Source organism: Procambarus clarkii, chromosome 88 (genome assembly GCF_040958095.1).
Source record: "Procambarus clarkii isolate CNS0578487 chromosome 88, FALCON_Pclarkii_2.0, whole genome shotgun sequence".
Taxonomy (NCBI): domain Eukaryota; kingdom Metazoa; phylum Arthropoda; class Malacostraca; order Decapoda; family Cambaridae; genus Procambarus; species Procambarus clarkii.
In genome coordinates this window covers 17,888,083-17,912,837 of record NC_091237.1, presented here as the reverse complement: position 1 = coordinate 17,912,837, position 24,755 = coordinate 17,888,083, and the positions used below count along the sequence as shown (strand labels likewise).

The following is a 24,755-nucleotide window of genomic DNA, read 5'->3' as shown; positions in this document are numbered from 1 at the left end:
GAATCTCCACTCTTCCAGAGGGAATAGGCTCGTTCCTATCAATGTTTGCTGGTAATGCAAAAATTATGAGAAGGATAAAGATAGAGGAAGACAGAAAAGGCTACGAGATGACCCAGACAAGTTGAATGAATGATCCAACATATGGCTACTAAAGCTCAACTCAAGTAAATGTAAAGTAATGACACTAGGTGTACGGAACAGGAAGCCAGACATGGGGTACTGAATGGGAGACGAAGTTCTCCACGAAACGGACAGAGAGAAAGACGAACCAGTTGATATCACACAAAACCTGTTTCCTGAAGTCCACATCAAAAGGATATCATCAGCGGCGTATGCGAGGCTGGCTAACATCAGAACTGCCTTTAGAAATTTGTGTAAGGAATAATTTAGAACCTGGTAACCACATATGTAAGACCAATCTTGTAGTATGCATCCCCAGCATGGAGTCCATACCGTGTCATAAGACGAAGCTGGAAAACGTTCAAAGGTATGCCACTAGATTGGTTCCAGAACTAAGAGGTATGAGTTGGGAGGAAAGGCTGCTTGAATTGTACCTCACATCGCTGGAAGACAGAAGAGTTCAGGGAAACATGATTACCACATACAAAATTCTAAGGGAAATTAACAGGGTAGATAAAGACATTGTTTAGTACAGAGGGTACATGCACAAGGGGAACACAAGTGGAAACTGAGTACCCAAATGAGCCACAGAGACGTTAGAAAGAACTTTTTCAGTGTCAGAGTAGTTCACGGATGGAATGCATTAGGCAGTGATGTGGTGGAGGCTGACTCCATACACAGTTTCAAATGTAGATATGATAGAGCCCAGTAGGCTCAGGAACCTGTACACCAGTTGATTGACAGTTGAGAGGCGGGACCAAAGAGCCAGAGCTCAACTCTTGCAAGCACAACTGGATGGGTACACACACACACACACACACACACACACACACACACACACACACGGAAAGGTTCCCTGATGAACCACCAATGTGAGGACACTGACTCCAAGCAACTCTTTCCCCCCCCCCCCTCAACCTCCCACAATACTCTCCAGGTAACCACTCAACCATACCATACGCTTCCACCTTACCAACCATCAACAATAATTCCATTTGTATCCCTCCTTCAATCTGCTTTCTCGCAGTGCAACGTGACAATCACTTTCTTCACTCACTCACTCACTCACTCACTCACTCACTCACTCACTCACTCACTCACTCACTCACTCACTCACTCACTCACTCACTCATTCACTCATTCACTCTGTTACGAACCTTAAGTCTCACTCAAGAGAACATGTAACTACCTTTTAAGACAACAGAAGCGAGTTTGCAACATAAAAATGGACATTTTAACACTCACGCAGGTCTCTTCATTGTACACCGGCACACACCAGCCTGAGTGCACAACACACACGCTAGCACACTACCGCACGAGCGTGCAACACACTACAGCACGCAACAGCAGCATGAGAGTGCAACAGCGCCACTAGAAATGAGTGTAATAGCATGCAGAGGCGGAGAGAATAGCGTGCAGGAACATGCTTGAGGGCAAATTAGCGTGTCACGAGCAGAGGAGCACACTTCTCCCCCCCCCCCACCACCCACCCCCCACTTCTCACCCCCACCACCACCACCCCCAACATCCCCTACACCTACAGTACCTCTCCTGGTAACTCACCCCCACCACCACCACCCCCAACATCCCCTACACCTACAGTACCTCTCCTGGTAACTCACCCCCACCACCACCACCCCCAACATCCCCTACACCTACAGTACCTCTCCTGGTAACTCACCCCCATTAACTGCACAGTATTACCTCTCTAACACTTGTGGTGGTCGATTTAGCTACTCAGAACGAAATGTCCATGTAGCACGGGTTATGGTGATCCCGTAACTCCCCCCCCCCCTAACACGATCATGCTGGCTTATATGCACCCATCACCATCTGACTGTCCTACCACCACCATCTGACTGTAACCACCACCATCTGACTGTAACCACCACCATCTGATGCTCATTAGTCGGAGAGAGCGTCAAAATTAAGACGCTTTCTGATTTCACAAAAACAACCTAATTTTAACGCAGAGGTCGAGACCTGTTATAGTTGTAACGGCTTGGCGTTTTCTCCTAATAGTTTTCTTCCAACCATTTTTGGGCTGGACGGTAGCGCGACGGTTCTCGCTTCATGCAGGTCGGCGTTCAATCCCCCGACCATTCACACAAGTGGTTGGGCACCATTCCTTTCCCTCCGTCCCATCCCAAATCCTTATTCCGACCCCCCTTCCCAGTGCTACATAGTCGTAATGGCTTGGCGCTTTCCCCCTGATAGTTCAATTCCTTCCCTCCCTCCGAGTGTATGTTTATACATTAGTGTATAATATTCACGGGTGTATTTAGTTAAGGTTATACACGCCGTGGGGGTGTTTGTGTACCGTTAGTTAAGCTAACTAGTTAGTTAAGAATTAAGAGTAAGCTCAGGCTCTGAGTAAACTTTATTTACAATACAATTCTGGTAGATAACAGAGATAATTAATAATAATAAGATAACTAGACAAGGATAAATGCACGAAGAAATGACATTAGCGCGATGTATTAATGAGAAAAAAAATCCCAAGTTACGTTACTTGTGCTCGTTCGAATCCTCCTCACCGCTCCCAATCACCCAATCACTTTCTCACACCTGTAGGGATTTGCCATTTATCTGGGCACTAGAACACTCGAACTCTGGACACCTCCCCCGCCACAAACACTCCCTCAATGGACCCCCCAACCAAAACACACCCTTACCCAACCTTACCTCTAGGTCTATCAATACATCTAAATATGTAAGTAATTCAACTTTCCGGGACTGGGGCACCGCTCCTGTGCCAGGTAAGTCCACTACGGGCTCACCATAGCCCGTGCTACTTGCCCCGCTCCTGTGCCAGGTAAGTCCACTACGGGCTCACCATAGCCCGTGCTACTTGCCCCGCTCCTGTGCCAGGTAAGTCCACTACGGGCTCACCATAGCCCGTGCTACTTGCCCCGCTCCTGTGCCAGGTAAGTTACGGGCTCACCATAGCCCGTGCTACTTGCCCCGCTCCTGTGCCAGGTAAGTTACGGGCTCACCATAGCCCGTGCTACTTGCCCCGCTCCTGTGCCAGGTAAGTTACGGGCTCACCATAGCCCGTGCTACTTGGAACCTGTTCCGAGTAGCTGAATCTATAACAACAACATCCAGGACTGTCAGTAGCTATAGCTACTACGGACGGTAGTACACAATATATAACCGTCCATAGTACTGTCAACCGTCCATAGTACTGTCAACCGTCCATAGTACTGTCAACCGTCCATAGTCCTGTCAACCGTCAATGACCCCTCACTCTATCCTTCAACCCCCCCCCCCTACGATGAAGGTGTATTGTTAGTTGTATTGAAGAGTAAGGTGTACCCACACTTATAAATGGATTTCTCCTTGAAAGGCGAAAGGGTTGATTTCTCCTCGAAATTACGGGCTAGTCATGCCCGTGCCACCTCTTGGGTCGGGTTAATCTTCATCAATCAATCAATCGTTGAAAGTTCAGTGTACCTATGCCAGTTCAACAGGAGTGTGCTCCTGAAGATGTCACATTGCTGATGAAACGTCGAAGAAAAATGGAAAGATTAAATGATCTAGTGTTTATTCGCCCTCCAGATGGTAGAAGATATTTGGGTAGAATAGAAATTATCAAAAAGAAAATTAATAGTAAGTTAGTGTTTAATGATATATATATATGGTGTTCCAGGCGCGTTAAGGAACAGACGACTTCCAATACTTTTGTAGAGTCAGTTTGGCCCCGAGTGGTACTAGACACGCCAAGGGGGTATTGAGGACCTGGGTGACTGGGTTCGAATCCTTCAAGGGTGAAGCGTTTTCTGATGCATGTTGGCTTGGAGACCATTTAGGCATGATGCGCATAGTGTATAATATATATATATATATATATATATATATATATATATATATATATATATATATATATATATATATATATATATATACACACTAAACCAGCCTTTATCTTATACACAAGCACCAAGGTTCTTGCTACTATGTACTATACAAAACGATGCCCAATCATGCCCTTGATATTTATTTAATGTTCATAATAAGAATGGAGGCAATGTGTGTGTGTGTGTGTGTGTGTGTGTGTGTGTGTGTGTGTGTGTGTGTGTGTGAATTATTTATTTGGTGTGTGTATTTGGTTTATTTGGATAAGAGAGAGAGAGAGAGTGTGTGTATGTGTGTGTATGCCCTGGTTGGTTGCCCTGTATGTCTCCTGGTTGATCAGTCCAGCAACCAGGAGGCCTGGTCGACGACCGGGCCGCGGGGACACTAAGCCCCGGAAGCACCTCAAGGTAGGTATGTGTGTGTGCGTGTATGCGTGTGTGTGTGTGTGTGTGTGTGTGTGTGTGTGTGTGTGTGTGTGTGTGTGTGTGTGTGTGTGTTCATCTAGTTGTGCTTGCGAGGGTTGAGCACTGCTCCTTTACTCCGCATCTCAACTGTCAATCAATTTTTTCTCACCCCCCCCCCCCCGCGCCAAGAAACAGCCCGTAACAGCTGTCTAACTCCCAGGTACCTATTTAGTCCCTTAAGGCGCTCCTCATACCCCATCCCTCGTAACGCTGCGACGAGTCTCGATGCAAACTTCTGCTCTGCGTATATGTGTGTGTGTGTGTGTGTGTGTGTGTGTGTGTGTGTGTGTGTGTGTGTGTGTGTGTGTGTGTGTGTGTGTGTGTGTGTGTGTGTGTGTACAACCAGATGTCACTCGCGCACATGATGACGTCAAACATGTAGCAAGTCAAACACACACACACACACCACAAAAGCGAGCCAACGTTTAGAACATATACCGTGGAATTAAAACAATATATTATGCCATAGTCTCTCTCTCATCGAACTTATAACGAAGCAGTTGGAAACACTGCGGTCAACACGCAACAGGTAATGTGGAGGCAGGCAGGCAGGGGGGAGAGAGAGAGAGAGTGCACCATGCATCTACCATGTGAGAGGGAGTGTGAGAGGGCATGCAGAAGCGACTTACCTTGGGCTTGCTCTCCCGGAACTCCAAGGACCTGGGCCGCTGGTCGCCGTCTGAATCGTCCGACGAGTCCGCCCTGGAGCCGATCTTGGCGTACGCTGACGATGCCCTCGGCCGCCTGGGCATGGTCAGGGCGTTCTTGTCGCGCAGGTTCTCGTTGCGATCTCGTAAGGTGTCTGGCCGATGGGGCGGGAAGATGTTCTCATTGTGGTGGTGGTCCTTTTTGTCCCGCAACGTCTGAAATCGCTCCTTGAGGTTCTCGTAGCGGTGGATGGTGTTCTCGTAGACGTGAGGGTCCTTGAGCTTGGAGGTGCGGCGGCTCTTGATCGGCTTGAAGGATATGGTGCTGTACATCTGGCGAGGGAGGGTACAGGAGGGTGTAGGGGCTGGTGAAGGGTAGCTCACACCCACCTTTAAGTGTGTTCCCGGTGAGTGAGTGAGTCTCACCACTCAAGGTACACATGTTCAAGGGGGAGGGGAGAGGCAATATAGCAACGTGACAGTATATAATAAGGGAGGATAACAGCACAGGCCACGAGGTAACAGCAGCACTGCAAGCTACTAGCGAGTACACTGCAATACCCCCCCCCCCAACTCTCAATTAGTACAGTTACTAAGCGGGAGATGGTAATTGGACCCATTTCTGAGACTAACACAGGTGTTATAAGAGCCCACACCCCAGCCTCGCCCTTGTGAAGATACACACCCCGCCCCACCTGCTGGAGTGTGAACCCCTCCAAAGTACCCTACCACAGGAGGGTGTGAAGGGGGGGCTCAGCCCCCCGCGTGTAGCACCAGTATCAACCGGTCACCAAGCCTCTAGGGCGAAGCTCAACCACAGCACTTGTTAGTTAATACTATGGATATCAACATAGGTTGTTTATGACAGTCAGTTGCGGTGGTAGATGGTAGAGGTGACGAGTGGGAAGTAGCTACAGTGTGGTAGATTTACAATATGTGGTAGATGGTAGAGGAGACAAGCGGGAGGCTGGTGCGTGGTGTGTGTGTGTGTGTGTGTGTGTGTGTGTGTGTGTGTGTGTGTGTGTGTGTGTGTGTGTGTGTGTGTGTGTGTGTGTGTGTGTGTGTACCCACAAGAACAGGAGCGGATGACAGCAGGAGGGAGGGAGGGAAGGCGAACAGACCAAACACTCACCCTGTTGGAATGGCCATGAGAGGCGTGTAGCGGTCGCGGCGTCTCGTAGTCAGAGTCAGAGCTGTCGTGAACATGGCTGAAGCTGGACCGACTTGGTTGCTGCTGCTGCTGCTGCTGCTGCTGCTGCTGCTGCTGCTGCTGCTGCTGTTGCACATCCACATTTTCGTAGTCGGACTATTTGGAGGCAGCAAGGGGCAGGGACAAGAAGACAAATACAAAAGAATTAGTTACAATTTACCCAATACACGAAAGTTATGTCGTAATAGAAGCTGTTCCTACAGTCCATCTTACAGTAAGCTGTAACGCACACGCACAGAATGCAGGCAAACAAGCAAAGTGTAAAGCAAACAGAGTGCCAAGCTTACCAAAAAAAAAGTATAAACAAGACACTTACAATGCAACAGTGTATAAATATACACTTTGAATAATACACGACATGAAGACACAAACATGCAAGACTGGAATGTTTTTGTTTTTTATCGATTTATTTTTTTCTGCCACAGACGTGGCCACACATTTACAATGCTAACCAGAATATATATATATATACATTTTCTTGTGTCCTCTATGGACGAGAGGAGCACCTCATCATTATTCAACGTGTATACCATCATACTAGCTCATTATTCAACGTGTATACCATCATACTAGCTCATTATTCAACGTGTATACCATCATACTAGCTCATTATTCAACGTGTATACCATCATACTAGCTCATTATTCAACGTGTATACCATCATACTAGCTCATTATTCAACGTGTATACCATCATACTAGCTCATTATTCAACGTGTATACCATCATACTAGCTCATTATTCAACGTGTATACCATCATACTAGCTCATTATTCAACGTGTATACCATCATACTAGCTCATTATTCAACGTGTATACCATCATACTAGCTCATTATTCAACGTGTATACCATCATACTAGCTCATTATTCAACGTGTATACCATCATACCAGTGCAGCCCACAGGAGATTACACACACACACACTTCTATCTACTCAAATAATTGTAAACACCAAGAGAAAATGCAACCTTGAGGGCTGTAAGATGTTAATCCCTAGTCTGACAGACGAGACGGTAAAAGTAGGCCTCAGGGAGTTGTAGAAGAGAGTAGGGGGGTTATATAATAGGAACTTAATAATAAAGGTAACTGCAGAAGGCCTATTGGCTGGTACGAGGCAGCTCCTATCTATAGCCACCCGATCCCACTACATACAAAGATTAATCAGGTGTCATAATCGTTATCTAATGTTGATAATGAATACAGCTTATTCCTACTGGTGCATACATAACAGGCTCATGAAATAAATAGACCTCTAGGAGTAGGTTTCAACTGAGCTGAGGTAGGATAACAGATCTTGCATGCAGTTTCACCAGGTTCCTTATGTAATAGTTCCTTCATGATAGTTTCCTATGTAATAGTTTCAAATTACTTTCTCATGAAATAAATGAGTCTCTAGGAGCATGCTTCAGTTGAACTGAGGTAGATTAACAGCTCTTGCTTGCAATTTCACGATGTACGTCATTTGACATTCCTTATGAACCCTAGTCTTAGAAAAAAAGGGGAGGGGGGTGGTTATAAGAGAATATTAACAGCTCAATCATCTACCCAACGCCGTAACAAGGTCATTGCCGTTATTTAAATACCCGTGTTTACCCAAGTTGTGGGTTATGTTGACCATCGCGATTCACACACACACACACACACTTAATTTTCTCGACCCCTCGTTAGTATTTTGTATGTAGTGATCATATGTTCTCTTTATCTTTTAGCTTTGGTATATTTAAAACCTTTAGCCTCTACTCATAGCCCTTGTTTTTCTGTTTTGGAAGCCATGGTTTTGCACCTTTGCCAGTTTATGTGCTTCTTGAGATATGGGAACCACACAACCGCTGCATATTCCAGCTTTGGTCTCACGAAGGTCAACAGTTTCTTCAATATTTTGACACTTATGTATTTAAAAGCGACTCTGATGTTGGAAAACATCGCACATGTTCTCTATCTGGCCCTCAGGTGCCAGTTTTTCTATTCAAAACCATTCCTGGATATCTTCATCAAAACATTCTATAACCTTACCACATAATTTGTTCGTGTATGGCCTATTTTCTCCTATCTCACATTCCATAACCTGGCATTTATTCACATTAAATTCCATCTGCCAAGTGTTGCTCCACTTAATATGGCTCGTTGAAGGGCATGACAATCCTCTTAAGTTTCTCATCTTCCCAACAGCAAACATGTTCATATAATTTTGTATTCCTTCTGGTAGATCGTTCATATTGACAACGGAAAAACAGTACCGGGGCAAGAACTCCACCCCGTGGCACGCCGCTAGTAACCTACCTTGAGGTTACCTTGAGGTGCTTCCGGGGCTTAGCGTCCCCGCGGCCCGGTCGTCGACCAGGCCTTCAGGACGTGATGACGTGACACTCTGACTCCAGTCAGACACACACTGCTCATCGCCCGTAGCATTCAAGCCACACATTATATACACACACACACACACACACATATGATAGAGCCCAGTAGGCTCAGGAATCTGTACACCAGTTGATTGACAGTTGAGAGGCGGGACCAAAGAGCCAAAGCTCAACCCCCGCAAGCACAATTAGGTGAGTACAATTAGGTGAGTACTAACACAAGAACTGATGGCCTGGCATTTTCCCTTGATAACTCCCTCCCTCCCTCCCTCCACAAAAGATAAAGAGGAGAAACTATCTAAACAGCAATTAACACATATAATTAAGGCAACTTATACAACCAAACATGTTAATAAACGATAATTATGCACACAAAATCATCCTGAGACATAGTGTAAGTGGGACAAAATCATCTTGAGGCAAAACATAAGTGGAACAAAATCCTGAGGCAAAGTATCAGTGGGACAAAAATATTCCTGAAGCAAAACATAAGTGGGACAAAATCCCGAGGCATAGTATCAGTGGGACAAAAATCATCTTGAAGCATAGCAACAGTGGGACAAAATCATCCTGAAGCACAGCAACAGTGGGACAAAATCATCCTGAAGCACAGCATCAGTGGGACAAAATCATCCTGAAGCATAGCAACAGTGGGACAAAATCATCCTGAAGCACAGCATCAGTGGGACAAAATCATCCTGAAGCATAGCAACAGTGGGACAAAATCATCCTGAAGCACAGCATCAGTGGGACAAAATCATCCTGAAGCATAGCAACAGTGGGACAAAATCATCCTGAAGCACAGCATCAGTGGGACAAAATCATCCTGAAGCACAGCAACAGTGGGACAAAATCATCCTGAAGCATAGCATCAGTAGGACAAAATCATCCTGAAGCACAGCAACAGTGGGACAAAATCATCCTGAAGCATAGCATCAGTGGGACAAAATCATCCTGAAGCACAGCAACAGTGGGACAAAATCCTGAAGCACAGCAACAGTGGGACAAAATCATCCTGAAGCACAGCATCAGTGGGACAAAATCATCCTGAAGCACAGCAACAGTGGGACAAAAATCATCCTGAAGCATAGCATCAGTGGGACAAAATCATCCTGAAGCACAGCAACAGTGGGACAAAATCATCCTGAAGCACAGCAACAGTGGGACAAAATCATCCTGAAGCACAGCAACAGTGGGACAAAATCATCCTGAAGCACAGCAACAGTGGGACAAAATCATCCTGAAGCACAGCAACAGTGGGACAAAATCATCCTGAAGCACAGCAACAGTTTGACAAAATTATCCTGAAGCACAGCATCAGTGGGAGAAAATCATCCTGAAGCACAGCAACAGTGGGACAAAATCATCCTGAAGCACAGCAACAGTGGGACAAAATCATCCTGAAGCACAGCATCAGTGGGACAAAATCATCCTGAAGCACAGCAACAGTGGGACAAAAATCATCCTGAAGCATAGCATCAGTGGGACAAAATCATCCTGAAGCACAGCAACAGTGGGACAAAATCATCCTGAAGCACAGCAACAGTGGGACAAAATCATCCTGAAGCACAGCAACAGTGGGACAAAATCATCCTGAAGCACAGCAACAGTGGGACAAAATCATCCTGAAGCACAGCAACAGTGGGACAAAATCATCCTGAAGCACAGCAACAGTGGGACAAAATCATCCTGAAGCACAGCAACAGTGGGACAAAATCATCCTGAAGCATAGCAACAGTGGGACAAAATCATCCTGAAGCACAGCAACAGTGGGACAAAATCATCCTGAAGCACAGCAACAGTGGGACAAAATCATCCTGAAGCACAGCAACAGTGGGACAAAATCATCCTGAAGCACAGCAACAGTGGGACAAAATCATCCTGAAGCACAGCAACAGTGGGACAAAATCATCCTGAAGCACAGCAACAGTGGGACAAAATCATCCTGAAGCATAGCAACAGTGGGACAAAATCATCCTGAAGCACAGCAACAGTGGGACAAAATCATCCTGAAGCACAGCAACAGTGGGACAAAATCATCCTGAAGCATAGCAACAGTGGGACAAAATCATCCTGAAGCACAGCAACAGTGGGACAAAATCATCCTGAAGCACAGCAACAGTGGGACAAAATCATCCTGAAGCACAGCAACAGTGGGACAAAATCATCCTGAAGCACAGCAACAGTGGGACAAAATCATCCTGGAGCACAGCAACAGTGGGACAAAATCATCCTGAAGCACAGCAACAGTGGGACAAAATCATCCTGAAGCATAGCAACAGTGGGACAAAATCATCCTGAAGCATAGCAACAGTGAGACAAAATCATCCTGAAGCACAGCAATAGTGGGACAAAAGACGGAGCAGAAGAGGGACAAAAATAAAGGTAACAAAAAAAAACACCCGAGATACATACGGTGTCCACATTATCATAGTCGGACTGCATGCGGGGGAGAGAGGTGGTAGAGGTCAGCACATGGGGTGTAGGGGGTCAGCACATGGGGTGTAGGGGGTCAGCACATGGGGTGTAGGGGGTTAGCACATGGGGTGTAGGGGTCAGCACATGGGGTGTAGGGGTCAGCACATGGGGTGTAGGGGTCTAGCACATGGGGTGTAGGGGGTTAGCACATGGGGTATAGGGGGTTAGCACATGGGGTGTAGGGGTCAGCACATGGGGTGTAGGGTTAGCACATGGGGTGTAGGGGTTAGCACATGGGGTGTAAGGGTTAGCACATGGGGTGTAGGGGTCAGCACATGGGGTGTAAGGGTTAGCACATGGGGTGTAGGGGTCAGCACATGGGGTGTAAGGGTTAGCACATGGGGTGTAGGGGGTTAGCACATGGGGTGTAGGGGTCAGCACATGGGGTGTAAGGGTTAGCACATGGGGTGTAGGGGGTCAGCACATGGGGTGTAGGGGGTCAGCACATGGGGTGTAGGAGTTAGCACATGGGGTGTAGGGGGTCAGCACATGGGGTGTAGGAGTTAGCACATGGGGTGTAGGAGTTAGCACATGGGGTGTAGGAGTTAGCACATGGGGTGTAGGGGGTCAGCACATGGGGTGTAGGGGGTCAGCACATGGGGTGTAGGGGGTCAGCACATGGGGTGTAGGGGGTCAGCACATGGGGTGTTGGGGTCAGCACATGGGGTGTAGGAGTTAGCACATGGAGTGTAAGGGTCAGCACATGGGGTGTAGGGGGGTCAGCACATGGGGTGTTGGGGTCAGCACATGGGGGGTGTAGCGGTTAGCACATGGGGGTAGGGATCAACATAGAGCTAGGAGAGTCAGCATATGGTGTATGGGGTCAGTATAGAGGCAGCAATCAGTATAGAGCCAGGGGGTCAGTATATCAGCAGGGGCAATTATATAAGCAGGGATTAGTAAATCAGCAGGAATCAGTATAGAGTCAAGTGTCAGCATATATGCAAGGGTCAAAATCTATACTGACCGTTGCTTATAGATATGTTGTGGTGGTGGTAGTGTGTGGTGGTCATGAGGGGGGGGGGGTAAAAACTACCTACATAATCCCCCCCTACATAAGGGTAATGTGCTGAAATTTTAGAGCAACAACTACTCTAATTAGTTTTCCAGGTATTACTCTTGGGCCTCCCTCACTGATGATTTTGGACAGGTTTTAAAATCTGCCACTAGGGAAATATATATATGGTCATTTAACAAAATGACCATATATATATCTTCCTTGCACAACCGTAATTAAATTTGAAACCAATAGGCAATTGGTGATGGATGGTCTCAAAGATGGTCTCACCATCAAAATCAATTAATTGAAAACTACTGCATAAGGGAATACTTTATAAATATATTAATTAAAATCTGTATACATAATCCCTTTAGGCAATGCTTTATAAATATATCAATAAATCTGAACTGATAAACAAAATAAAAAGCCTCAAGTATGCAAGAAAAGTAACATTGACTTGGGGAAAAAAAGGAAAACTGACATAAGTGGGAACACCGAGATACATTTCTAAGCATTATTCTTACAACTAACACAGATACCGTAGACGAGAGGGAGGCAGAGCTGAGGGCAACAGGGAGCCTGGCTGCAAACCTTGTGGAACTGCACCAGCAACAATAACAGTGGCCAGCCAGTATGCTACAGTCACTACGGTACAAAGAAATGAATGAAGCATTCAGCGCCAACTTTCACAACTCGCGGCCAAAAACTTTCAAGCAATTGTGTAGGTCATGCACAATATAACTGTATAATTACCTCTTTTTTATAATATTAAAAACGATAAAATCATTCGGAGTAAAAGTGAGAGTTGAACCAACGTTGTCGCGACTACCAGATGCTTGCGCCTTAACCAACTTGGCCATGACAAGACAAAAGCTATTCAACCTGAAACTCTTGTAGAGGTCTGGAAGCCCCCAACTGCTGCTACAACCAGGTTGTCTTCTTTTGTAAATAGCCTACAAGTAATGGAGGCACCAGTTGGGGCCCCAAGACCTTCCTAGTGGATTCAGCAGAGTTCCAGGTTGATTAGCTTTTGTCCTATCATGGCCAGGGGCCAGATTCACGAAAGCACTTACGCAAACACTTACGAACCTGTACATCTTTTCTCAATCTTTGGCGGCTTTGTTTACAATTATTAAACAGTTAATGAGCTCCGAAGCACCGGAGGCTGTTTATAACAATAACAACAGTTGAATTGTTAGTTTTTATGCTTGTAAACTGTTTAATAAATGTAACCAAAGCCGTCAAAGATTGAGGAAAGATGTACACGTTCGTAAGTGCTTGCGTAAGTGATTTCGTGAATCTGGCCCCAGGCTTGTTAAGGCAAGCCCTGGGAGTCACTAGAATGCTGGTTCAAGTAACAGCATTGCTCCAAATACTTTTTTCACAGATATATCACACCATTCATATGATTAAAAATGGTATATTAAGAATAGGAATAAGAGTAATATTAATAATTAAAACAGTTATTACTTAATATATCAAAAGTGCCTTGTACCTTTAAGAAAAGTGAAACTGTAAAACTCATGACTGTCATGGGATAAAGGTATGTTAGTGTTCTGTATTACAATATAAACTAACCTAATAACATCATATGATAAAATATAAACAAACCCTTGAGCATTATGGACTACAATAAAACTAACTCTTGAGTATCATGTGCTACAATATAAACTAACCCTCAAACAATACTCAGTGCAATGCAGGTAAACTCAACTGTCACGCAGTACAATGCAGTGCGAATTTGCTTGAATGAGCTATATGGGATGAAACCCCTTTGACGTACGAGGGATTTCAGGCCCCCGGACATCCCCCACCCTCCAGGTATATTTAAAAAAATTACTCGAGAGGACCTACATCGACTGTACTGCATATGCAGGTTTATCACCTAGAGTAGTGTAGTGAAATTAAATACTGTGTAAACAAACTCCTTAGCATCACACAGTACATAATATAGTACTGTACTGATCTAACCTCTCGGCTAGGCTCTCAATCTCAGCCAAAGCCGGAGCCGGAGCCGGTTTGGGATCCGGTCGACCGAGCGGACAGCACGCTGGACTTGTGATCCTGGGTTCGATCCCAGGCGCCGGCGAGAAACAATGGGCAGAGTTTCTTTCACCCTATGCCCCTGTTACCTAGCAGTAAATAGGTACCTGGGTGTTAGTCAGCTGTCATGGGCTGCTTCCTGGGGGTGGAGGCCTGGTCGAGGACCGGACCGCGGGGACACTAAAGCCCCGAAATCATCTCAATATAACCTCAAGAAGCCTCCAATGAAAACTGGAGGTCTCAGAAGAGGGTCCATTCCTTTGGAGCATTCAATACCCCATGTAACCGGAAGATGATATTCAAATGGGGTAATACCCATGAACTGAACAAGATACATTAATAAAGTAAAAAAATTATACAATACACTTATTTCCCCCCCCCCCCCTTCAGTGATGCCCTCTCAGCTTACTATCTTGAAAAGTCATAACCCCTGACCCCCTTCCCTATCCATGGATGATGCTGTTTTTACACCACATAACTCGAACGCACAATGAAACAAAACAAAAAATTCGGAGAATGAAGCTCTTTGTCAGGTTACAAAGCCAGAAGTTGTCTGTTCCTGTACCCACCTGTGTAAGAAAAACTCCTAATTTTTTTTAATGTCGAATCCTTCTAACAGGCTTGATTGGACCACCATTTTGAGTTATATATTTCGCTGTTTCAAGAGCAGCTGGAAGTCTGTGGAACTGTTGTAAAAACAGTAAAGTCTTGCAGCATTCTTGCAACAGCATAAAGGTTATGCAGGCACTGTTGCCCCCCCCCCCTAACTTTCCCCTCAACAGCATTGCAGCAACAACAACTAGGCCCCCAGCAGTGCAGCACCCAAGGTACTGCTGTGATAAAATTTGAAGCCCCCCCTTATAGCAACGTTACAACAGCAGTGGTGATCATGCAGCACCAAACTTTCTCCTGCCTTACCACTTTCTTCACACACACACACCACTTGGCACTTGCCCATAATCTTGGTATAACCCCCCGTATAAACATAAAATGTGGTGCTTGAAAAAAAAGACTACAAAACACCCTCACACACACACACACATTCCGACTCACTCACCCAGCAAAAACTGGTAAGAAAACGAATCTTACCTGATCTTGACCCTTGAAGTAGATTGTCTCATAGGTGGATGCCTCTTGGTCGGCATCTGGGGTAGGGGAGGGCGGGCACATGGAGCGGCGAGGCGGCTTGGGTGGCGGTAGTGGCTGGTGGGGCCAGCACAGCCAGTCCAAAGCCCAGTCAGGTCAGTGGGCAGGTCAGACGGCAGCAGTTGTCGGGGTAGGCCAGCCAATCCCAGTGTTCCAGGTGAGCAGACAAGGGTGTGTGTGTGTGTGTGTGTGTGTGTGTGTGTGTGTGTGTGTGTGTGTGTGTGCACGCGTGTGTGTGTGTGTGCACGCGTGTGTGTGTGTGTGCACGCGTGTGTGTGCACGCATGAGAGAGAGAGAGCAGTGATGATCACCATGGACGACGCAGGCATTGCAAGAGAGAAAGACAGGAGAAAACAATCATTAATAAACAAAAAATAAAACGCAAAAACTATTAATAAAACACAAGCGCCCAAAACAAACACCCCCTCCCCCCCCAAATAATTAAATATAAAACCCCCACTGTGCCTTATCCAAACACACACACACACAGCAATGTTTTAACGAGGCAAATAATACACAACAAATGCTGCTTTGCAACCCACAAGACGGACAACAGCATTAACAATATGCTAGAAGCCAATGTAAAGAAAAAAAAACAGAAGTGCAGGTGTGCACAAAATGCCATACAACTTGGCTTCCATCTCTTATGACATGCTCAGGTTTACTGTGCGAAACGACCCATGATTGGCATGGTTCCAGAGAGAAGCCATTTGTGTATGCACACACATATGCATGAATGTATGTTTAGGTGTATGTATATTTTTTTCAGGTACCAGCATATATCTCAAAACTAAACACCATCGTCACCATCAGCATTTTTATAAATGTGTTTTATATAAATATAAAAAAAAAATAAAAAAATTATATTTTCAGGTTTTAGCTCCATTTAAACCACCCAAGAGAAATATGCAGCCAATACCGATTTGTCTCGGACAAACCCAGCAAACACACAACCACAGTGTGTTTGTAAACACAAACATTATGTTTACCAAAGACAGTGTTTGTTGTATGTTGTTATGACGTTATGAACGCTGTAGGAACGTTGAAAAAAAGGTGCAGGAATGTTAACAAGAAAGTTGTGGGAACGTTAAACAAACATTTTGGTTGTGTTGTCTTTGTGGAGCATTGGGGGATTTACATACAGTAGCTGATATATATAGCTATTTATATCAATCATAATTTGGAATACAAGTGTAGTACATACAGTACTTCAAAAGTTGCAAGAAAATGATTTAGAAACTAATAAGACCTGACTCTCAGTAAAAGCCAGAACTTTATTAGTACCAAAACTGCTGCATTAATATTAAACTGGACCTATTCACATTAAACCCGGACCTATTAATATTAAACCAGCCCTATTAATATTAAACCAGCCCTATTAATATTAAACCAGCCCTATTAATATTAAACCAGACCTATTAATATTAAATCAAACCTATTAATTCAACGTTTGGACATCTGCCAATGATCCCTAACAGAATTAAACTGTGTTACTCAAAATGTGTATGCATGAACTTCATGTATATATATTCTTTTTACATATTATCAATGTACGTATATATATTATTCGAAGAGCAATGTACATATTATTTGAGGAGCAAGAAGTGGTTCACAGGACTACAAGGAGCCAGCACCACTAACCTGGCTACCTAAAAATGCCCTCAACCCGGAGGCCTAGACAGAGACAGGTAACCCTCGAAATCACAGGAGATAGGCACTGAGGATCCTGTACATTTACCGAAGAAGAGAGAGAATACAGGACTCCACACTGGTGAGGAGCCCTGTGTCGAGCCCTAGTGAGTGACATGCATGCCAAAAGATTGCATCTCACTCATGCACGACCTCATAATTGTGTGAAATAAACTCATAATACTCATGATCCCAATGCACAACTAATTGTGTAAATGAGGTTCGCTGCAATTCATAAATGTCAGGACCTACACACCTGAAACACTTCAGTGCTACACACACCTGGGACACCACTAGTGTATAGCGCTACAAACCTGATACACTACTGTATAATGCTACACACTTGATACATCACTACACACTTCAGGCCTACACTCCACTATATACAACACTACACACCTGCAAATACCAATGCATACATTACACCACTGCGAACGCACTGTGTACACCACTACACATCTGAGGTACAACTACTATGTACAAAACTACACACCTGAAACACCGCTATGCACAAAACTACACACCTGAGCATCAATAATGCAATACGGGACACCATGTTGTAGGCGCAATGTACCTACACCAAGTGTAGGCACAGGGAGCATGAGTGTAAACACAGGGAGCATGAGTGTAGGCACAGGGAGCATGAGTGTAAACACAGGGAGCATGAGTGTAGGTACAGGGAGCATGAGTGTAGGCACAGGGAGCATGAGTGTAGGCACAGGGAGCATGAGTGTAAACACAGGGAGCATGAGTGTAGGCACAGGGAGCATGAGTGTAAACACAGGGAGCATGAGTGTAGGCACAGGGAGCATGAGTGTAAACACAGGGAGCATGAGTGTAGGCACAGGGAGCATGAGTGTAAACACAGGGAGCACAAGTGTAGACACAGGGAGCATGAGTGTAGGCACAGGGAGCATGAGTGTAAACACAGGGAGCATGAGTGTAAACACAGGGAGCACAAGTGTAAACAATTGGAAAACAATAACTCCAACAAAAGGAAACAGAACACACAGCCCAGCTGGACACTCCAAGCTGTATGAGACCTGGGACATACACAGTGGCTGAGGACATATCTAGCTTCAAAAGACTTAAAGACACAGCAAGCTTCACAGGACCCCAAAACACAGCAAGCTTCACAGGACCCCAGAACACAGCAAGCTTCACAGGACCCCAGAACACAGCAAGCTTCACAGGACCCCAGAACACAGCAAGCTTCACAGGACCCCAGAACACAGCAAGCTTCACAGGACCCCAGAACACAGCAAGCTTCACAGGACCCCAGAACACAGCAAGCTTCACAGGACCCCAGAACACAGCAAGCTTCACAGGACCCCAGAACACAGCAAGCTTCACAGGACCCCAGAACACAGCAAGCTTCACAGGACCCCAGAACACAGCAAGCTTCACAGGGACCCCAAGACGTAAGCTTTACAGGGCCATTAACACACCAATAGGGACAAGGGGATAGGGGAAGTGTAGGCCGAAGTAAAGATGAGGGACAGAACCGTACAGTCGTGGGTACTGATGCCCAAGCCCTAGGAGTGGGTTGAGAGTCTACCAGCCCGTAGATGGTGACTTCCTAGGAGGAATATGGCGTCTACCAGCCAGTAGATGGTGACTTCCTAGGGGGGGAATATGGCTTCTACCAGCCAGTAGATGGTGACTTCCTAGGGGGGGAGGAATATGGCGTCTACCAGCACGTAGATGATGACTTCCTAGGAGGAATATGGCGTCTACCAGCCAGTAGATGATGACTTCCTAGGGGGGGAGGAATATGGCGTCTACCAGCCAGTAGATGGTGACTTCCTAGGAAGAATATGGCTTCTACCAGCCAGCAGATGATGGCTGTTTTGGGAGCAAATATCAGTAATAAGCAGGTGCGGGTGTTATCTTAAAGGGGGGGGGGGCTAATGATCTCAACTATACAGTGGCTAGTAGAATAATATGGGAATTAAATTTCTACATAATAGTGGTGGTCAATATTGGGGGGGGGGAAGCAGATAGTAGGGGTCTATACCAGACAACAGGAGAGGCCTCCCTTTTTTCTGTGATGGTGAGGGGGGGGGGAAGGTAAGATTCTCAACCAAATAGCAGGGGGAATGTCCTGCTATTGGACAGGATTGGGAGGAGGGGGGGGGGACGTGTACTAAATAATAGTGGGTGCTCTTATTGGGGGTGAGTAGGAGTGAGGGGGGTCTAAACATTAGTGGGTGCTCTCCACGTCTCTACAAGAGCCACATTTACCCATATTGAAGTGCTTAACTAAGAGGGTAAGCAATGAGCACACTCTTTAAAGATGAACCAGCTTGACGTAATGATATTAAAGGGCCATGTATAGTGTGGAGAGTGTCACTGGCAGGTTCCACACTATGGTAACGACTGCACACTGTGGTGGTACACAGCTGGGGTAGCGGAGGGGGTATGCGCAGCTGGGGAGGGTAGTAGAGGGAGTGCGCAGCTGGGGAAGATAGTAGAGGCAGTACGCAGCTGGGGAGGGCAGCGGTGGTGGCAACCAACCTATGTACTAATCCAAACACAGAAACAACCTAACCACAACATGAATTGTCGGTGGGAACACGGAGGTGGTTGTACAAGGTTGTGGGTGCCGCTATGCGCGTGCTGGGGTGCCGCAGTGGGAGTGACAACTGCTGGGGTCGGTGGTGGTGGCATAACATCATGCACTGCTACTCACTTCCACTACCTTACTGCTGGAGGAGTCAGAGCCAGCAGGGGCAGCCGTGCGCCTGGCCACGGTGGCACTGCTGGAGGAGGTGCTGCCGGGGCTGGTGGCGGCTGCAGAGGGCTGTTGAGGTAGGAGTTCGTCAGAAGAGGGCCGCAGGTGCCTCGAGTCCCGCGATGTCCTCAAGGATGTCGAAGAACTGCGACAGGAGCGTGGCGGAGGAGGGACCTCGTACACGCCGTCGTCATCCCCACATCTGTAATTACCACAGCACTTGTTACTGCACCTGTCCCACCACTCCCTCTCTCCCATACAACACCTGTGGTCCACTCTCCTCCCCCCCCCACACAACACCTGTGGTCCACTCTCCTCCCCCCACACAACACCTGTGGTCCACTCTCCCCCCCCCACACAACACCTGTGGTCCACTCTCCTCCCCCACACAACACCTGTGATCCACTCTCCACAAGTCTACCCCAAACTAGATCCCCCCCCAAACCCCCCCTCCCACCAGGTAACCCAGGAAGTGTCACAAAGTTACCACAAGTTGCTCCAAAGTTAGCCAAGACTGGAGGAAGGAGGGGGAGGGGGCCAAGTTTCCAAGGGGAAGCGATAAAGAGACTATCCACTTTTACATGCTGATGACTTCCCAGAGCTGATGTAACCTCGTACGGAAAGGTCACACACAGTCATTCCCTGCTGCAGCGCCTCCAACGCGGTCATTTACCCGAGGGCCTACCCTCCCTCTCTCTCTCTCTAGTGGCCTCGACGGGGACAGCAGGCCGGCGGCTTGTTAAAGGTCTTCCCATGTGTGCATGTTGCTTCTTTTCTCATATCTATCAGACCACGTCTTTCTGCTCTTAAACCCATTCAAGAAATCTACCTTTATGAACATATCCTCATGGGTACCTGATCAACCAGGCTGTGATTCATACGTCAGGTTTCGAGCAGCCGCGTCCAACAGCCTGGTTGATCAGTCCGGCAACCAGGAGGCCTGGTCGACGACCGGACCGCGGGGACGCTAAGCCCCGGAAGCACCTCAAGGTATGGGAGGATACAAAGTAGAGCTGCCCTTCGCATGCACCAATGTAGGCCCTTTGCAATTTATGTAATTATTTGGTTATGTGCACAGTGGTCTACGTCCTCGACTCAATCGAGGATAGCAGGTCAGAACTCCGGGAGGGACAGAAATGGTTGGACACACACTCCTTTTCACCTCATATGTCTGTTCACCTAGCAGCAAATAGGTATTCGCGAGTTAGGCAACTGTTGTGGGAAGCATCCCGGGGATAATGTCCGTAGTTCGACCTAGGGAGGGCGAGAGGGAACGTCGATGTGTCGGGATACAAAATCCTCACTCCGACAGCGGGAATGATCAGTGAAATAGATCTTTAGCTCAGGCACCCCGAGGTGTTAAAGAAAACCGGTGTAGTATTAGGGATAACCATTCTAACAGTTATAGGCGACCCAAACCCCATCGATGACAGTGTAATGTGAGAATACACGCCTGGCTAACAAGCCAGGCGTGGTACTGTCGTTAGTGCCACAGCAAATGAAGACATAGGCTTCTTGTTGTAATACATTCAGCTACTCAGAACAAAAGTTCCAAGTAGCACGGACTATGGTGAGCCCAAGTAGCACGGACTATGGTGAGCCCAAGTAGCACGGACTATGGTGAGCCCGTAGTGGACTTACCTTTCACAGGAGCGGGGCTGTATGAAGGCACAGGGCATATATATATATGTATATATACACATTTGACATACATCTTTTACCCATATCTTGAGGTTATCTTGAGATGATTTCGGGGCTTTTTAGTATCCCCGCGGCCCGGTCCTCGACCAGGCCTCCACCCCCAGGAAGCAGCCCGTGACAGCTGACTAACACCCAGGTACCTATTTTACTGCTAGGTAACAGGGGCATGGGGTGAAAGAAACTCTGCCCATTGTTTTTCGCCGGCGCCTGGGATCGAACCCAGGATCACAAGTCCAGCGTGCTGTCCGCTCGGCCGACCGGCTCCCTACAAATACATTACATTCTTCTCTACATGATCCATGACCTTTCCCCACTCTTAAAGTTCATGTATTGCGCCTCAGTGTTTGCACTGGTATTCCCAGCGCCAGCCGTTCTCTCGCTCAATTCCGCTAGCTTACGGAATCGACCACTCCGTTAATAATGCGACGTATTTGTAAGACATTCAATCAATGAAATATTGACGTTTTCTATGCACTGCTTCGATAGGTTACAGGTAGATTGTTTACGTTCGTACGTGACTAATTAGACCAACAGTTGAGTTTTTTACGGAGTGGGAGGGGGGAAGAACCGCCGGTATTAATACAAGTGATCAGAACATGTTAATATTATATATATATATATATATATATATATATATATATATATATATATATATATATATATATACACACACACAAGTTATATCTTTTGTTCACGACTACTGCAGTTGTGCGCCTGGTGCTAACAACTGTTTTATGCACATGTGCAGGTGTGGGGATGGCACTGGTGGGCAGGTGTGTGTGTGGCACTGGTGGGCAGGTGTGGCACTGGTAGGCAGGTGTGGCACTGGTGGAGGAAGATACTCACTCTGAGGTCTGACTGCGGTAGGAGAGAGAGCCACGGTCACTGCCCCCCACCGTCTTGGGCGGCGGCGGCACGTCGTAGATGGACCAGTCCGACGTCGCCTCCGACACCCGGCTCGCCACCGACGTCCGCCCGTCACGGTCCGATATCCGGCTCTCCCGGTCGGACGTCCGGCTCTCCCGGTCCGAGGTCCGGCTCTCCCTATCAGAGGTCCGGCTCTCTCTATCAGAGGCCCGGCTGCTGGCTCTGTGTTCCGGCATTCTGCACCCGCTTTCTCCATCTACAGGATAAGGAGGACATTCATCACACACAATGGTACCACAATGCCACAGTAACGGTACCACAAAGCTACAGCAACGGTACCACAGCGCTACAGCAGCGGTACCACAGCGCCACAGCAATGGTACCACAGCGCTACAGCAACGGTACCCCTGCATATCGCAACGTTGCGACGGAAAGCAAAAAAAAAAAAAAAAAAAGGGTTTCGGATAACGGTGAGTTTATTTGGCCGTCACTTGTAGGAAAGCATGATCCCAGCCACCGTCTAGAGACGCTCTAGACTAAGAGGCGCTCTAGACTCTAAGAGGCTCTAGACTCTAAGAGGGGAGCTAGGGTGTATCCACCATATACACGCTGGCTACAAGCGACTACAGCAGCAGCAACAGCATTCAACACAAGACACTACTCAACAAACTCATCCACTACTCAGCTAACTCATCCACTACACCAATAATAATAATCAGATGCTAAATCAAAACACAAAAGCATTAATTTTTACTCACAACAGCATTCAAAAAATAATATTTTCACAATGCTTCCAAACTAAATAATAATTAGCATAATGACACAATTGCATTATATATATATATATATATATATATATATATATATATATATATATATATATATATATATATATATATATATATATGTCGTACCTAGTAGCCAGAACGCACTTCTCAGCCTACTATGCAAGGCCCGATTTGCCTAATAAGCCAAGTTTTCATGAATTAATTGTTTTTCGACTACCTAACCTACCTAACCTAACCTAACCTAACTTTTTCGGCTACCTAACCTAAAAAGATAGGTTAGGTTAGGTAGGGTTGGTTAGGTTCGGTCATATATCCACGTTAATTTTAACCCCAATAAAAAAAAATTGACCTCATACATAATGAAATGAGTAGCTATATCATTTCATAAGAAAAAAAATTATAGTAAATATATTAATTCAGGAAAACTTGGCTTATTAGGCAAATCGGGCCTTGAATAGTAGGCTGAGAAGTGCGTTCTGGCTACTAGGTACGACATATATATATATATATATATATATATATATATATATATATATATATATATATATACATATATATATATATATATATATATATATATATATATACACACACACATACAAGCAAACAACTTGACTATCACACTGCAGATAATATCATCTGATAATTGTACACTCACAAGTCGAGCCTGGCCTCAGGCCGGGCTCGGGGAAGTAGACGAACTCTCGAAAACCTCTCCAGGTATGTTCCAGGTAAAACAACGCATCTGGTATACAATGACAGGAGGATGAGGAGTCGCTGCACAGGAGCTTGGCTTCTTTTGTTTTTTTCACCATTCCCCCTACAACACCCACGTGTGTGTGTGTGTGTGTGTGTGTGTGTGTGTGTGTGTGTGTGTGTGTGTGTGTGTGTGTGTGTGTGTGTGTGTGTGTGTGTGTGTGTACACTCCCCTGGGGACAATTGAGTGTGTACACCCCAAGCTACACCCCAAGAGGATTTCTGTGTCTGATCTACACCACCAGGAACACCCGTGACTACACCCCCAGGGGGTACAACTGACTCTCTACACCACCAGGAACACCTGTGACTACACCCCCAGGGGGGACAACTGTCTCTACACCCCCAGGAACACCTGTGACTACACCCCCAGGGGTACAACTGACTCTCTACACCACCAGGAACACCTGTGACTACACCCCCAGGGGGGACAACTGTCTCTACACCCCCAGGAACACCTGTGACTACACCCCCAGGGGGTACAACTGTCTCTCTACACCACCAGGAACACCTGTGACTACACCCCCAGGGGTACAACTGTCTCTCTACACCACCAGGAACACCTGTGACTACACCCCCAGGGGGGACAACTGTCTCTCTACACCACCAGGAACACCTGTGACTACACCCCCAGGGGGACAACTGACTCTCTACACCACCAGGAACACCTGTGACTACACCCCCAGGGGTACAACTGTCTCTACACCACCAGGAACACCTGTGACTACACCCCCAGGGGGACAACTGTCTCTACACCACCAGGAACACCTATGACTACACCCCCAGGGGGACAACTGTCTCTACACCACCAGGAACACCTGTGACTACACCCCCAGGGGGGACAACTGTCTCTACACCACCAGGAACACCTGTGACTACACCCCCAGGGGGGACAA

The 24,755-nt window shown here is 46.5% G+C and overlaps 1 protein-coding gene and 1 long non-coding RNA gene across 15 annotated transcripts in view; one reads left to right on the top strand and one right to left on the bottom strand.

The window, feature by feature from the left end:
* LOC138359021 (uncharacterized) overlaps positions 1–24,755 on the top strand; it is a 246,153-nt gene that overhangs the window by 149,066 nt on the left and 72,332 nt on the right. The gene's annotated exons all lie outside the window — the stretch shown is intronic.
* The window catches only part of LOC123745813 (ankyrin repeat and SAM domain-containing protein 1A), a 166,253-nt gene that overhangs the window by 93,781 nt on the left and 47,717 nt on the right, over positions 1–24,755 (bottom strand). For 7 of the 14 annotated variants that reach the window (XM_069317615.1, XM_069317616.1, XM_069317619.1 and 4 more), the window contains 5 exons: positions 22,295–22,571; positions 19,706–19,949; positions 15,268–15,381; positions 6,222–6,395; positions 5,072–5,422 (listed from right to left, as the gene is read on the bottom strand). In XM_069317615.1, coding sequence (XP_069173716.1) covers positions 5,072–5,422; positions 6,222–6,395; positions 15,268–15,381; positions 19,706–19,949; positions 22,295–22,571 — 1,160 coding nt within the window. The remainder of the gene's footprint in view (positions 1–5,071; positions 5,423–6,221; positions 6,396–15,267; positions 15,382–19,705; positions 19,950–22,294; positions 22,572–24,755) is intronic. The other 7 variants (XM_069317623.1, XM_069317624.1, XM_069317625.1 and 4 more) reach the window with 2 other exon arrangements.